This window comes from Schistocerca piceifrons, chromosome 3 (assembly GCF_021461385.2).
Source record: "Schistocerca piceifrons isolate TAMUIC-IGC-003096 chromosome 3, iqSchPice1.1, whole genome shotgun sequence".
In the NCBI taxonomy this organism is placed as follows: Eukaryota; Metazoa; Arthropoda; class Insecta; order Orthoptera; family Acrididae; genus Schistocerca; species Schistocerca piceifrons.
In genome coordinates this window covers 216,730,222-216,746,854 of record NC_060140.1, presented here as the reverse complement: position 1 = coordinate 216,746,854, position 16,633 = coordinate 216,730,222, and the positions used below count along the sequence as shown (strand labels likewise).

At 42.0% G+C, this 16,633-nt stretch overlaps 1 protein-coding gene across 1 annotated transcript in view; it reads right to left on the bottom strand.

The window, feature by feature from the left end:
• Nucleotides 1-16,633, bottom strand: part of LOC124787768 (dynein beta chain, ciliary-like) — an 834,683-nt gene that overhangs the window by 629,159 nt on the left and 188,891 nt on the right. Inside the window, exons 11-12 of the mRNA XM_047254657.1 lie at nucleotides 15,127-15,237; nucleotides 3,691-3,845 (exon numbers count right to left, since the gene is read on the bottom strand). Coding sequence (XP_047110613.1) covers nucleotides 3,691-3,845; nucleotides 15,127-15,237 — 266 coding nt within the window. The remainder of the gene's footprint in view (nucleotides 1-3,690; nucleotides 3,846-15,126; nucleotides 15,238-16,633) is intronic.

Sequence of the window (16,633 nt, the reverse complement as noted above, 5' to 3'; positions counted from 1 at the left end):
CGTTTATGAATGTGAACTTTTCTACTTATTTATCAGATAGGAGGCAGTTAGATTGGTTAATCAGTTTCTTCAATTTTTTTCTGGAATTTAGAGGTTGGATTCCAGAAAAAATAAAGAGAATGCTTAACTAATACAACTTATTCCTATCTCATAAACAACAAAAAATTCCACATTAATGGCCACCACTATCCCCCAGACTCAAAGCAAAACTAAAATCCATGAACCTAACTCTCCAGCTAGACTGAGTGTTAACTCAAAGAATACACCAGTGTACCAACTTTACCAGTCATTAAACAATATTCTCATGGGATGTTTGAAACCACATACTCAATAGAAAATAAACAAAAGTTAACAGATATGCACAATTACTAATTTTGTATAGTCACACTAGGGTTTTTTTCCACATGGTCATAATATTGGATTATGTATATATGTTTCTTTTCTGTGACAAGAAAAATACGTTATCAACAAATTCTGATGATGATAGTAAGAAGTTTCTATATTAGAACTACTTAAAATTAATCTGCAAAATGTGCTAGTGAAAGCTCATAACATTGTGATATTCAAGTTAGTCTGTGATAGCAAAATAATTCACTAATATATGTGATATTCAAGTTAGTCTGTGATAGCAAAATAATTCACTAATATATCATACTTTCTCTATAGATGCGACTATTTAATCACGAAAAATGAACTTCACCAAATGTCGTTTAAGACTAAGCTGTATGAGACTATTATAAAAAATGAAAGAAAGCCTTTTTACATAAAACTAACATTTTTGCAGTTACTTGTCAGAAATTTGACACCCATAAAGTAGACTTTGTCTATCAATTTCTGGCACTTTTCTTGATACCATAAATTCCATTTATTTTGCCCCAGTCATATTATTTACGTCATCAGATGCACCACACTGTCATCAGCGGCCTTTCTGAACAATGAATTAGACGTTATCTGCAAGTACTTTTCGATTTCATATAAAAACGTTAAGGAATAGTTTTTGTATCTATAACCTAGATGTGAAACCATAACCTATGTGTAAAAATGGACAAATCATGTAATATTTCAGGACACCCACTGAAGATGCCTTGTAAAAAAGGCGAAACGCGTCTGGGTGCATAAATAAAATAAAAATTTCGATTTGCAGCATGCAAAAAAGGCATTTTCTTTGAAACAACTGCAATTTTTGAACCTCATTTGAACCTAGGTTTATTTGCAGAATCATTTTCTTCCGAAGTAACATTATTCCTTCCTTTTGATTCTTTCCGATACGTTATGGGAAGTTTTTAAACGTCTCCTACTGTATCAAGCTTTCCTGATGGTCGTTGCTGAGTGACAAGGAATGGATACAGAGCATCATTTGGAACACCAGCTTTGTTATATGGGAATATTCTAGGTTTTAAAAAATGTATTACAGATTAATGGTGGTTTGGAAGGCATCAGAATAAGCATTGGCTAAGAGCCTGTTGAAATCATGGCAATCTGGTTTTTTCCAGGAAGTTTAGGCAAGAGAAAGACCAACTGCTTCCTCTAAGATTCCTTTAACGCCTTATAAACACCCATGTCCAATAGCTGAAGAAGACGAGTGGTGTGCGCCGGTAAAGTCACAGTAGGTACTCGGTTTTGGAATGTCATGAGCAGCGTTTCCGGAGTCATCGGTCGATAAGGGGGAATGTTTTCCAATAACTGCTTGAACCATTCCTGAAATATTTCCACATTTGTCCAGTCTTTTGGGGAAAGACGAACTGGTGGTACCTTGGCTGATTTAGTTAGTTTTTCATCCTCATCATCATTGGGAGGATGCTCATGCTGGAGACATTTATACCACAAAGAACTGAGCTCTGGTGGGTCCCATGTCACCGGAGAACGAATGAAAACCCTGTTTCATCACATCTCCAAAGCCGTGAGAACTTACTTCATTTATTACGTTCAGCCATTAGCTTTTTTGCAATAAAATATCGATGCCGTAGAAGAGCTCACAAGTGAAAAATTTTCTGGTGTCCTGAGGGTTAAACCGTATCTTTGTTTCAATTTATCCCACCAGTACTAGACAGCAATTTCCTTTACTTTTAAACACGGGTGGTTAATTCCTCCTGTTTCAGAGAGCCTATGACCACTGGGTCGAATTTTGCAAGCAGAAAGTCCGAAACCTAAAGACTACATAATGATCACATATTTAATAACTTTTACTTCCATTTCAAGCGACATAACACGGACTTTCTATTTTTGCAACAGTCTCACTATCTCGATAGGCCAAAAGTTTCACACTCCTTACGGGTTCCGAAAATGTTTACTTATTCCTTCATCAGCCGCAATGCTTGTTAAGAGTTTCAAATAAATAGGAGCGTAAATCTTTTCTCCACTTGGTCGCCATCACTGTTCGCAAAACCCAAGAAAAACGGATGCAACACTAAGCTTCCACACTGTAAACCTTTAATGTTACATGAATCCAATTTTTACGTGTGATGCACTAGTGTCTTACCTTCAGTCTACCGAGTGATCAAAAAGTCAGTATCAATTTGCGAACGTAATAAACCACGGAATAATATAGATGTAAAAATTGACACACATGCTTGGAATGACGTGGGGTTTTATTCGAACCGAAAAAAATACAAGGGTCACAATATGTCCGACAGATGGCGCTGGACAGCAAAACTGCTACCGTGACGGGTGAGAGGTACGCCGATATGTTACAGAATCGCATCATCCCCAGCCTGGCTGATAAACACCTGCTGGAACGTACGATGTTTATGCAGGATGGCGCTCCACCCCATATTGCTAGACGCGTGAAAAATCTCTTGCACGTGTCGTTCGGTGATGCCGTGTGCTCAGCCGCCACTTTCGTCATGCTTGGCCTCCCAGGTCCCCAGACCTCAGTCCGTGCAGTTATTGGCTTTGAGGTTACCTGAAGTCGCAAGTGTATCGTGATCGCCCGACATCTCTAGGGATGCTGAAAGACAACATCCGACGCCAATGCCTCACCATAACTCCGGACATGCTTTACAGTGCTGTTCATAACATTATTCCTCGACTACAGGTATTGTTGAGGAATATGGTGGACATATTGAGCATTTCCTGTAAAGAACACCATCTTTGCTTTGTCTTACTTTGTTATCCTAATTATTGCTATTCTGATCAGATGAAGCGCCAACTGTCGGACATTTTTCGAACTTCTGTATTTTTTGGTTCTAATAAAACCCTATGTCATCCAAGCATGTGTGTCAATTTGTACCTCTCTATCTACATTATTCCGTGATTTATTCAGTTTTCAAATTTATACTGACTTTTTGATCACCCGGTATGTCAATACGAAATTTTTGAACCGAAAATTCTGTTCATATGAAAATAATATGCCCACTACTGATCTCACTGAAGGAAAATGACCACCACCCAAGTATTCAAGAAAGAATGTCCAAAATCTTGTATAAGGGATAAAAGATGGCGTGTGAGAGCTCGTTGGAATCCTGTATTCTTCTGACATCTGTTGGCGAAATCTTGAAACTTTTCGGAGTCCAGGCAACTTTGTGAATGGGGAAATACGAACTACCACGGATTAGCTAGATATCATGAAGTAACGTTAATTTACCCAATTTGTTGAAACTACCCAACGCTGAGAATACATGTCTTTTTAGTCGTTCGATTCGAGCAAGTGCTAATGTCGTGTGCAGTGGGGTGAGGTGGTCGTGTACTCACGGGTGCTGCAAGGCGACGAATGAGTTGACGGGCGCCGAGATGCGCTTGCGGAGCATCTCGGACCAGCGCAGCGCGCCCGCCACGGGCGGCATGCACTTGTCCACCGGCATGAAGCCCCACCGCTGCAGCTGACCCATCTGCTCCTCGTACAGCTCCTGCAACAGCCGGCGGAATCGTGGGCATCCGAAAACGTTTATCAAGGGAGAGGCGAGACTCTAAAATGGCCATTTTTATGTAAATGAGTTGGTTGATGACACTTCTTGTCATGCCACAACTAAATTTGGTAGGTGATACAGAGAACTTACTATATTCCAGAGAATTGCTAGTTGTCCAGTTACTTTTAGAAGTACGCGAAATTTCTAGAATGAACAAAAACTTCGTACTCCACATTCCTGGGTGGGGGGCTGAACAGCGTCGCATGTTGAGTGATTACTGGGAAAGACATGGAGATGTCAAGTACTGATGACAGACACTGTTATCAGCACCTGACAGAATCCTCATTGTGCGTCTCCATATTGCCATCTGCTCGAAACGTGCAGCATACAGACTTGTGGAGCGTTTGTTGTGACTGCCCTGATGCTGGATTGTATGGGAACGTGAAAGCCGTCATACTGGTAGTCAAGGTGCTGGCCGACCACAAGCTAGGAACACCGTACTGTGCACCAAGCACATCGTAGCCTCTTCACGTGTGGGTCAGCCGTCCAACAAGTAATGGACTCTGCAACATACTGTGTCATCCCGGACCATTAGTCACAAACTAGCAGCGGATAGGCTAGGGAATTACCGCTCCATACGTAGGCTGCAGTTAACAACACGAAGCAAACGGCTTCGTTTGGAATGTTTCCGTGGCCTGATGAATCGCGGTGCTGCACTACCTCGCACCACCATCTTTGGGTTTTGGAGGGGGGCAAGGATGATACCGCGTTCCGGCCGTGCTATGAGTGAGACCGGCCGCTGGAACACTTAGAGTTTGAGATTTTACAGCCAGTGGCTTGTGCACTGCTACGAAGCGACATCTGACATCTGACATCTGACATCTGGAACGGAAAGTTGGTTAAAACCGGAAGTGAACAGTAACGAAATCCTAGACACAGAATGGAATATATACCGCAAGGATAGGATAAACGCCAATGGTGGAGGAGTATTTATAGCAGTAAAGAATTCAATAATATCCAGTGAAGTTATTAGCGAATGCGAATGTGAAATAATCTGGGTTAAGTATCAAAGGTGGGTCAGATATGATAGTCGGATGCTTCTATAGACCACCTGCATCAGCAACCGTAGTAGTTGAGCGCCTCAGAGAGAACCTGCAGAACGTCGTGAAGAAGTTTCGTGATCATACTATTGTAATAGGGGGAGACTTCAATCTACCAGGTATAGAATGGGATAGTCACACAATCAGAACTGGAGCCAGGGACAGAGACTCTTGTGACATTATCCTGACTGCCTTGTCCGAAAATTACTTCGAGCAGATAGTTAGAGAACCAACTCGTGAAGCTAACGTTTTAGACCTCATAGCAACAAATAGACCGGAACTTTTCGACTCCGTGAATGTAGAAGAGGGTATCAGTGATCATAAGTCAGTGGTTGCATCAATGACTACAAGTGTAATAAGAAATGCCAAGAAAGGAAGGAAAATATATTTGCTTAACAAGAGTGATAGGGCACAAATCGCAGAATATCTGAGTGACCACCATCAAACGTTCATTTCTGAGGAAGAGGATGTGGAACAAAAATGGAAAAAATTCAGAAACATCGTCCAGTACGCCTTAGATAAGTTCGTACCGACTAAGGTCCAAAGCGAGGGGAAAGATCCACCGTGGCATAACAATCATGTACGAAAGGTACTACGGAAACAAAGAAAGCTTCATCATAGGTTTAAGAGTAGTCGAATCATAGCTGATAAGGAAAAGCTGAACGAAGCGAAAAAGAGCGTAAAGAGAGCAATGAGAGAAGCATTCAACGAATTCGAACATAAAACATTGGCAAACAATCTAAACAAGAACCCTAAAAAGTTTTGGTCATATGTAAAATCGGTAAGCGGATCTAAATCCCCTATTCAGTCACTCGTTGACCACGATGGCACCGAAACAGAGGACGACCGAAGAAAGGCAGAAATACTGAATTCAGTGTTCCGAAACTGTTTCACTGCGGAAAATCGTAACACGGTCCCTGACTTCAGCCGTCGCACGGACGCCAAAATGGAAAATATTGAAATAAACGATATCGGAATTGAAAAACAACTGCTATCACTTAGTAGCGGAAAAGCATCCGGACCAGACGAGATACCCTTAAGATTCTACAGTGATTATGCTAAAGAACTTGCCCCCTTTCTATCAGCAATTTATCGTAGATCGCTGGAAGAACGTAAAGTACCTAGCGACTGGAAGAAAGCGCAGGTCGTTCCCATTTTCAAGAAGGGTCATAAATCAGATGCGAATAATTATAGGCCTATTTCGCTTACGTCAATCTGTTGTAGAATAATGGAACATGTTTTGTGTTCTCGTATTATGACGTTCTTAGATAATACAAATCTCCTTCATCATAACCAACATGGATTCCGCAAACAGAGATCATGTGAAACTCAGCTCGCCCTATTTGCCCAAGAAATTCACAGTGCCGTAGACACTGGCGAGCAGATTGATGCCGTATTCCTGGACTTCAGGAAGGCATTTGATACGGTTCCGCACTTACGTTTAGTGAAAAAAATACGAGCTTACGGAATATCGGACCAGGTTTGTGATTGGATTCAGGATTTCCTAGAAGAAAGAACACAACATGTCATTCTTAACGGTTCAAAATCTGCAGATGTAGAGGTAATTTCGGGAGTACCGCAGGGAAGCGTGATAGGACCTTTATTGTTTACAATATACATAAATGACTTAGTTGACAACATCGGTAGCTCCGTGAGGCTATTTGCAGATGACACGGTTGTCTACAAGGAAGTAGCAACATCAGAAGACTCGTACGTACTCCAGGAGGACCTGCAGAGGATTAATGCATGGTGCGACAGCTGGCAGCTTTCCCTAAACGTAGATAAATGTAATATAATGCGCATACATAGGGGCAGAAATCCATTCCAGTACGATTATGCCATAGGTGGTAAATCATTGGAAGCGGTAACGACCGTAAAATACTTAGGAGTTACTATCCGGAGCGATCTGAAGTGGAATGATCACATAAAACAAATAGTGGGAAAAGCAGGCGCCAGGTTGAGATTCATAGGAAGAATTCTAAGAAAATGTGACTCATCGACGAAAGAAGTAGCTTACAAAACGCTTGTTCGTCCGATTCTTGAGTATTGCTCATCAGTATGGGACCCTTACCAGGTTGGATTAATAGAAGAGATAGACATGATCCAGCGAAAAGCAGCGCGATTCGTCATGGGGACATTTAGTCAGCGCGAGAGCGTTACGGAGATGCTGAACAAGCTCCAGTGGCGGACACTTCAAGAAAGGCGTTACGCAATACGGAGAGGTTTATTATCGAAATTATGAGAGAGCACATTCCAGGAAGAGATGGGCAACATATTACTACCGCCCACATATATCTCGCGTAATGATCACAACGAAAAGATCCGACAAATTAGAGCAAATACGGAGACTTACAAGCAGTCGTTCTTCCCACGCACAATTCGTGAATGGAACAGGGAAGGGGGGATCAGATAGTGGTACAATAAGTACCCTCCACCACACACCGTAAGGTGGCTCGCGGAGTATAGATGTAGATGTAGATGTAGATGTGTACCAGTCATGGTCAGCGCCAAATCCTTAAGTCATTTTTACAAGCGTGACATTGTTGTATCAGTTGATTAGTCATGGGAAATGAGTCCACTGCAACGGTCCTCGTTTATTAATCGTGACAGGTTGTGAGACTCGCCTGATACGACTGGTTATGTTTACACGCTGGCACAATTTTTTTTTTTTTTTTTTTTTTTTTAGAGCTGATTGCTGTTCAATTTGGCACCTGAACGGTGAAAATTAGGTTATGAGGGACTGCCCTTCGTACATTAAGGAAGCACACGGAGGGGGAGGATCAAAGGAAACGAAACTTCACGGGTTGAGGTAGTATGTTTTATTATTTCACTGATTACAAAATGGAGTATATGATCCGCAGTTGCATTTTTCCGTCAGTGTGTTGACGTCAGTATAGGAGGAACTATCTGTTAAGTCACTGCAGTTGAACTTAACATAATAAAAACACGTAAAGCAAAACTATATCGATAACAATTTACGCAAATAGATGCCATTTGTGTGCTCAATTGCAGTTATCCAAGAAGCATGGACTGGTAATGAATGGCTTCGCACAGTATTTAGTGGTGAATCGCGGTTCTGCGCTACCTCGCACCACCATCTTTGGTGAGTATGACAGCGAGCTGCGTTCCTTCACAGTATAAATCATAATTATTAAGAATATTTGAAAAATCTGCTTTTTCTCAATTTCTTTTCTTATTGGGGCTGGGTTGTGTCTGCTACCAACAGAGCACCGCAATTGCCATAGGCGCTTGCAGAATGTCTTGGGTAATCAGACAGTGAACAAAAGCACTGTGAGTCGTTGGGCGAGGGGCCTGTCACTATCGCAAGAACGTCGCGCAAACCTCACCGATCTCACGCGTGCGGCACACAGCTGTGACTCCTGCAGTGTTGGGACGTGCGGACACTCTCATTCGAAGTGATCGATGGGTCGCAGTTAAACACCTCACTGCACAACTGGACGCCTCTGTTGGTAGTGCTGACACACCTGTCCACTCGTTGGGGCACTCAAAGGTGTGTGTCACCAGGATTCCTCTTCGCCTATCAGAAGACCATAAAGGGCAACGACGGAGCATCTGTGCGGAAGTGTTTCCGCGTTACGGGGCTGATCGTAGCAATTTTTTGTCGAATATCGTCTCAGGCGCTGAAAGATGGGTTCAGCACTTTAAATCGGAAACAAAACGGCAGTCCGTGCAGTGTTGCCACGTAACCTCTCCTCCGAAGAAAAAGTTCACAGTCGCAATCTCAGCCCATAAAGTCATGGTAATGCTCTTCTGGGAGTCTGAAGGGGTTATTCTGTTTGACGCCCTCCTCATGGTGCAACGATCAACTTCGAAGTGTACTGTGCTACCATCAGGAAAATGAAGAAACGACTTCAGCGTGTTCTTCGCCAAAAAATGCAAACGAACTTTTCCTTTCACGTTACTGTTTAAGCCCACCCACAAGTCTGCGCACCCGAGAGTAGCTCACAAAACTTCATTAGGCTGTTCCTTCTCATCCATTCTACAGCCCAGACTCGCACCTTACGACGGCCTTATGTTGGCTCAATGAAGGGTGCATTCAATGAGAAGTAGTACGTCGATGAGGCAGAGATTATTAATGCAGCTCCGACGTCGTTTAGTAGAGTGATACCATACGGGCATACAAGCCTTTCCAGTAAGGTGCTATTAGGCCGTCGCGTTGCCGGAAATTATGTTTAAAAATGGGGTTCTGTAACCAAAGAGTGGGGAGTAATATGATACATTTGTATTCTGAATAAAACCAACATGCGTTCACAAAAAAAATGTGTTGCATTAGTTACTGAACATCCATCGTATAATGTTAATAATTATTTTATTTGTTATCAGAGCGACATGAGGTAATCGAAACGAAATAGTTGTGAGGAAATGTGTCCTGCGTAAAATATGACACCAGTCACGCCGTTAAACAAGCACACTGGTAGCTGTAGATGGTACTGAATTGGCACCAGGCACTCACGTGACCCTTCACCGTTGACCTTGACAGTGAACTGGTGCATCTGCGACTGTCACGCAGTGTCAATCAGAATGCTTTCGCCATCACAGAAATTGTTGCTGTCAGTGAATGCGGATGCCTTTCAACGACTTTCCGAGGTAACATTGCAAAAGGAGTAGCACAATGGGCATTTTGGGGTTCTCACGGTGGCAAAACAAAAAAGCTTCACCCTCTTCACTGGGCCAAACTCCATAGAAACTTGAGAGTAGCTGGATGGAGGCGAGTTAATGTGACCGGACGAGTTCTGGTTTTGCTTTTTGAACTTACGAAAGGCGTCGAGTGCACTGCAGGTGCAACGTGCTTAATCGGTGATGCGTGGAAGGTGTAGTTGACACCAGGGGTGATTCTGTGATGTTTAGTGGCGGCTTTCCACAACACGACTTGGACCCATGGAAATGAATGAAAAAAATGTTTTCGAAACATTCTCTGTGACCAAGTGTTGTCCTGTCCTATCCATAGTAGCAGATAAGTATACTGTGGACTCTCCTGCCTTCTAAGAAGACAACAGCCGGGTTCGCAGGGCCGCACGCATAAGTTTCTGGTTGGACGAACAACCAGGTACCCTATCACAGGTCGACAGGCCCGCTAAGTCACTCAGTCTTAAAGTCCACTCACCTCAAAGCGGGAGAGCAGGAGCGAGAATCCCACTTCACGTGCGTGACAGTGTCCCCTCAGTGGGAACGGGAATGTCATTTTCTAGGCTTCTTCCTGTGTAATTGTCGGGAAACTTTTCCTACACGGGAGTTTCACTCAAAATAATAAACTTTTTTTAAAAATTTGAGCTAAGATTGTGTTTTACTTAATGTCTTCAGATGAAGAAAAGGCTCTCGTTACTAGCTCTAGCTAAAGAGGATCATTGTGCTAAGTAAGTCATTAGAATAATAAGCAATAAGACAATAAATTACCAGACTATACCTTGTTTGTTATAAATTTTATTTTTTCACGAAACTAAGAATAACAATAGGCCTACATGAAATTAATACAAAACGTACAACTTCGAGGAATTTCATACGCTCATGTCTGCGCTCCGTAGAGATATTAAAAGATTTTACATTTACTTCAGAATGACACCTGACTGTTTTGATGAAATTTGTAATTTAATTAAGAATGACATTAAAAAGCAATACACCAACTACGTATATGTGGTGTCTGTTCTTATGGACTTGTCCAAAAGAACAGAGACCATACTGATCGAATAGCCATTATGAATCAAGACACAAAGGTATTAAAGACATTAGCTGCTGGTAGTCATTTATTATACCGATGGGGAAAGTTGAAAATTTGTGCCTGACTGGGATCTGAACCCTGGAATCCTGATTTCTAGGAAGATGTGCTGGCCACTCGCCGTCCGGACACAGTGGTCAACACACCTGGCTGCATGTACTGCACTAGAGCACGCCTCCTATCACACTCGAATTCCGAACTTATCCACTCACTAAAAGGTGTGCTAGGATAGTCCGTGAAGTTTTGTGGACCTATGAGCCCATATGGCATAGTGGTCAGCGCCTCTGCCTAGTAAGCAGGACATCCGGGTTCAAATCGTAGTCTGACACAAATTTTTTACTTTCCTCATTGGTATAAATCAGTGCCCAATGGTAGTTAATGCCTTTAATTCCTATGTGTCTTGAATATACTAATTGTGAGCCAACATGCCCTGAAGAACGTCTTACAATGACATGTAGCCATGAAATAATTTGATAATTTCTTTTTTTCCATCAATACTTCCTCTGAAATTTGAAAACCCTCACACTGTTTCATACTATGCAGCAGAGATCTTCCATAGTCCCTCTGTTGGATCATGCACCTATATTTCCTGTATTCGCTTACACATTGCTTTACATCGTGTACAACTATTGAAAACTTGATGCGAACTGTGTCCTGTTGTAGTATAGGAATGCCCAGTTACAAAATACCTAAAACCTTTTTTCGGGTGAACACCTTAAGAGGAAATGGAGGAATGTAAGGGACACATATGGCAAGTGTTTGAGAACCAAGAAGCCCAAAACAGGTCAAAGTATCAAAAAAATACAAAATGACAGTGGGCTCCACGTATGGAAAAATTTTGGCCGTTTTTTGATTTTGCTATATTTACTTAATTAAATAAAATTTATTGATATGGTAATGTACAAAATACATGGAACATGAGTTGTAATTCTTTTATAAATGGTCTCACTTCTGATGACTGATTATACTGTGTTGTTACTTCAGGAAATGGTAGAGATTGAGCGGCATGCGAGGAACTCGAGCAACGTCGAAGATATGAGAGCGAACATTCAGAAGGGAATATTTGTTCCTGTTAATGCAGCATTTCTTCTTCAGCCATGTTTTGTGGAAATTTTAATCTGGGTGTAGCTTTGAAAAATAATGTCCACGTCATCCACATTTGGATCAGTTCTTTTACTTTTTAGGTACTCTACAACAACGTTACTCGAACACTTTTCTTCTGGTACGAGCTGTTTTTCTGTCAGCTTACGCTTCGCAGAACTATTTTTTGGTAATATGTCCACAGGATCAATATTTCCACCTTGAGGTTGCGAAGCTACATCTTCAGGCGGTTGTTCTTCATATTGTTCCTCTTCATTGACATGTGTCCTGTGAATTTCATGCCGATTTTGGTTACTTTCTTCATCCTCAATATTCGATACGATATCGACAAAAACAAAAAACTCCATATGCGGGGCCAACTGCCAATTTGTATAGATTTTTGGGCACCTGCACCTGGTTTATTCTTTTTACTTCTCAGATACCTGCCATAAGCGTCTCTTATATTCCTCCACTTCAGATTAAGCTGTTCACCTAAAAAAAAATATTTCAGGTATTTGGCCGCTGGTGATTCCTGTAGCACAATCGGACACAGTTTTCGTGACGAGTTTTCAACAGCTGGTTGTTACAGAACTTTGTAAAGGAATGTGTGAGCGAATGCAGGAAATACAGGTGCATTCACCAACAGAGGGAATCTGGAAGACGTCTGCTGAAAAATATGAAACAATGTGAGGATTTCCAATTTGCAATGGCAGTATTGACGGAAAACATGTAAGTATGAAATGTCCAAATAACAGACTCTAAATACCACCGCTACTTAAAAAAGTATTCTATAGTTCTTTTGGCAATCATTGGAGCAGATTGCAATTTTTTATGTATTGACATTGGAGGTTACGGGAAAAACAGTGACAGAGGTATTTTTGGACCTTCAAACAAGGGAAAAAGATTTGGAAGTTTCAAAATAAACGTGCCAAGAAACAAAAGCCTTCCTAAGCAAGATGATTTCTGTTCTTATGTTCTTATAGGTGATGAAGGCCTTACACTAAAGGAGTGTATTTGAGACCACTTCCCTATAGACAATCGAGACAAGATGCAAGGAAAAACTTTTATAGTAAAAGGTTATTCAAAGCGAGAAGAGTTGTAGCAAATGCCTTTGGGATTTTAGCTGAAAAGTTGATAATTTTTTATAGACTAATTGAACTTCCGGTCAACAATGACACGTTAATTGTACGTAGAACTTGTATTCGTCAGAAATATTTAAGAACAATAGGCAATGAAGACGAAAATTTTGAATTACTGGAGCCAGCAGAACATTCAACAACTGCATTTCAGGATTTGGAACACGATTCAAGACGAGAGCCACAGTTTCGACGTTTCACATACTCGAAAAGTTTGTAAATTACCTCAATCAATAATTTTGATAAATTTAATCAATGTAATTTAAAACTTGTACAAAAACTGAAGTTGAAAATAGTTATGTACTTGTCATCTTCATTAAGCTGCTTCCCAACGTGATCTCATATCCTCCACCCTTCTTCCTGTTATAGGTTGACCCTTACACAGAAGATTACCGCAACCAGCCACTTTTTACAAAGCTATTTATTTATTTAAACAGCACCGTGACCGGTTTCGAACCGAAAGGTTCGTCTTCAGACGGATAGTTCACGTTTTACATTGGATTTCACCTTTTGTTTTCCCAACTGACGAAATTTCATTGGTGTGGTGGTGCCCTACAACCAAAAACAGATGCCAGACAGCGTTTTTATAACTGTAATTGTGCCTTACAACGATCTTAAGTGATGCAAACAAATTATTATTATTAAAGGGAAGATGTTTCGGTTACTTACGATGAAGAATCGGCGCCATTTCGCGTCAGTTGTGGAAACAAAAGGCGAAATCTAACGTAAAACGTGGACTAGCCGTCTAAGTGAATCTGTCGGTTCGAAACCGTTAATGGCGCTGTTTAAATAAATAAATAGCATTGTAAAAAGTGGTTGGTTGCTGTAATCTTCTATGTAAGAGTCAACCTATATTTTGTACCCAGGCACAGGCTCAAAATGTCAGTTTTTGACAAAACTACTTGTGGTGTGCATACTGTAAGACCTTCGGTACACACACTATCAGATTATTTGACATGTCGTTCTAACGAATAGGCGAGTGTCAGCAATATGTCTCGTGGTCTTACCATGGCGTGTTTATCTTCTGCCGTTAGATCAGACAATAGAAATGCCACTTGCACGCTTAGAGTAGCAGATTGACGGTGACCAACTTTAAACAGAACTTGATTAATTTTCACACACATTTATTAAAATAATAACAAGCATAAAAATTACTTAACTTGGTTCTGGATGCTATTTACAATTGAAAATCTGAAGTTCCTTTGGTATTGGTACGTTAATCTTATTCTCACATATATCTCTGATACTTGACAAAAGTGTCTATATATTTATCTTCATGGCTAAGTACAGGAATATGGTAATCTTATTAGATGCAGGCTGAAACTTGACTATATAATGGTACAGACAAATGTAGAACTCGTACAGACTAATGCAGACTGGTACAGACTGGTGCAGACAAATGCAGACTGACTAATCGGTGGTCTGTACACTCGTTATAATACCTCGCGCGTTCATGTATCACTGCGCGAGTGTGATCCGCAAAGAGAAAAGGTTCTACGTTAGCAGCAATCCCATTGGCTGCGTTACATATTAATATGCAGATCGGCGGAAGCAGAATTAGGTCCGTCTCTATGGCAGCGCCATCTCGTTGTGCGGAGACGGACGATCGCTGCGCCTGCGCTGTTGGGCTTAGCCGGGTTGCGCTCTAGTGGGAAAGTTGTGTATGCGCTGACCACGCGGAACTATGTACACAACACTTGCTTCTTCCTGTTGTTCCTGTAATCCTCATTACTGAGGTCATACAGAATTGGGTATTGCTTGACGAGAGTAAGGAGCTTCTCGGCTTGCGACACAGATGCGGAACGCGGGAAATACCGTGCACGATGCGAACTGTGACTGGGACGCAGCCGTGCGTGGCTGTACGGGCTCACATCGCGCAGTGCAAACACGTCTAGCAAATTTCCCGCTCCTGCCGTCCCGCGTTGGTGTGAGTGGGCCTCTATTGCAACAGAAAATGGATGTGGACATTCGGAACAGTGGATGACAATATACAATCAACATCCCCACAATTCGGCAGCTTCAATGAATCTAATCGTAGAATGGTTTCAGCTGGCTACAGTATACCGGCCTCTCTCCTTTCCCGAATGAAGGCCATTATCAAGAATAATGCTACATGGTTTAGTGTGAAGTTTCCTAGGGTGATTAATTTTTTAATCAGTGTGCTTACCAAGTGGTAGGCTACAATGTCGAACAAATTAACACATTTTGCAGAAATATTTTAGCAGCTTTACCTCTGAGGTGGTGACCTCGGCATCCAGCATGTCGACGATGGCGTCATACCTGCCGGTGAACTCCTGCTTGATCAGCGGACGATCGAGCACCGAGCCCACGATCTCCACCAGCTGGAAAGCAACACGCGGCACACCTCAGTATCTTCTCCAATATAATGATCCACCGCAAAAGAAAGTTGCTAATGTATAACATAATTCAGAATGCACGATGTATTTACTGGACTGTTGATACAAACACAAGGCAGCATTCTCAGTCAGTTGGTTGGTTGGTTGTTCTGGGGAAGGAGACCAGACAGCGAGGTCATCGGCCTCATCGGATTAGGAAAGGACGGGGAAGGAAGTCGGCCGTGCCCTTTGAAAGGAACCATCCCGGCGTTTGCTTGGAGCGATTTAGGGAAATCACGGAAAACCTAACTCAGGATGGCCGGACGCGGGATTGAACCGTCGTCCTCCCGAATGCGAGTCCAGTGTCTAACAACTGCGCCACCTCGCTCGGGTTCTCAGTCAGTATACGAGGAGATTTTTTTCATTGAATCACTCTCTGATCTGATCTATCGGCTGTTACGAATTACCTCGAAGAGAACGATCTATTGCCGGCCGAAGTGGCCGTGCGGTTAAACGCGCTGCAGTCTGGAACCGCAAGACCGCTACGGTCGCAGGTTCGAATCCTGCCTCGGGCATGGATGTTTGTGATGTTCTTAGGTTAGTTAGGTTTAACTAGTTCTAAGTTCTAGGGGACTAATGACCTCAGCAGTTGAGTCCCATAGTGCTCAGAGCCATTTGAACCATTTTTAGAACGGTCTATTGACAAACAGTCAACACGGATTTAGAAAATATTGTTCTTGCGAAACGCAGCTAGCTCTTTATACACACAAAGTTTTAGTTCTATTGAAAAGGGGTTTCTAACAGATTTCCAAAAGGCTTTTGACACTGTACCACACAAGCGGCTTGTAGTGAAATTGCGTGCTTGTGGACTACCGTCGCAGTTATGTGACTGGATTCGTGATTTCCTGTCAGAGAGGTCACAGTTCGTAGTAACTGACGGAAAGTCATCAAGTTGCGTTCCCCAAGGTAGTGTTATAGGACCTCTGCTGTTCCTTATCTGTATAAAGGATTTATGGGACAATCTGAGTAGCCGCCTTAGGTTGTTTGCAGATGACGCTGCCCATCATCGCCCAGTATACTCATCAGAAGATCAAAAAAAATTGCAAAAAGATTTAGAAAAGATATCTGAATGGTGCATAAACTGGAAGTTGACCCTAAATACACGAAAAGTGTGAGATCATCCACGTGAGTGCTAAGAGGAATCTGTTAAACTTCTGTTAAATTATAAATCAGTCTAATCTAAAGGCCGTAAATTCAACTAAATGCCTAGGAATTGCAATTACTTACAACTTAAATTGGAAGGAACACATAGAAAATGTTGTGGGGAAGGCGAACCAAAGACGGCGTTTTATTAGCAGGACGGTTAGAAAATGTAAGAGATCTACTAACAGACTGCCTACAC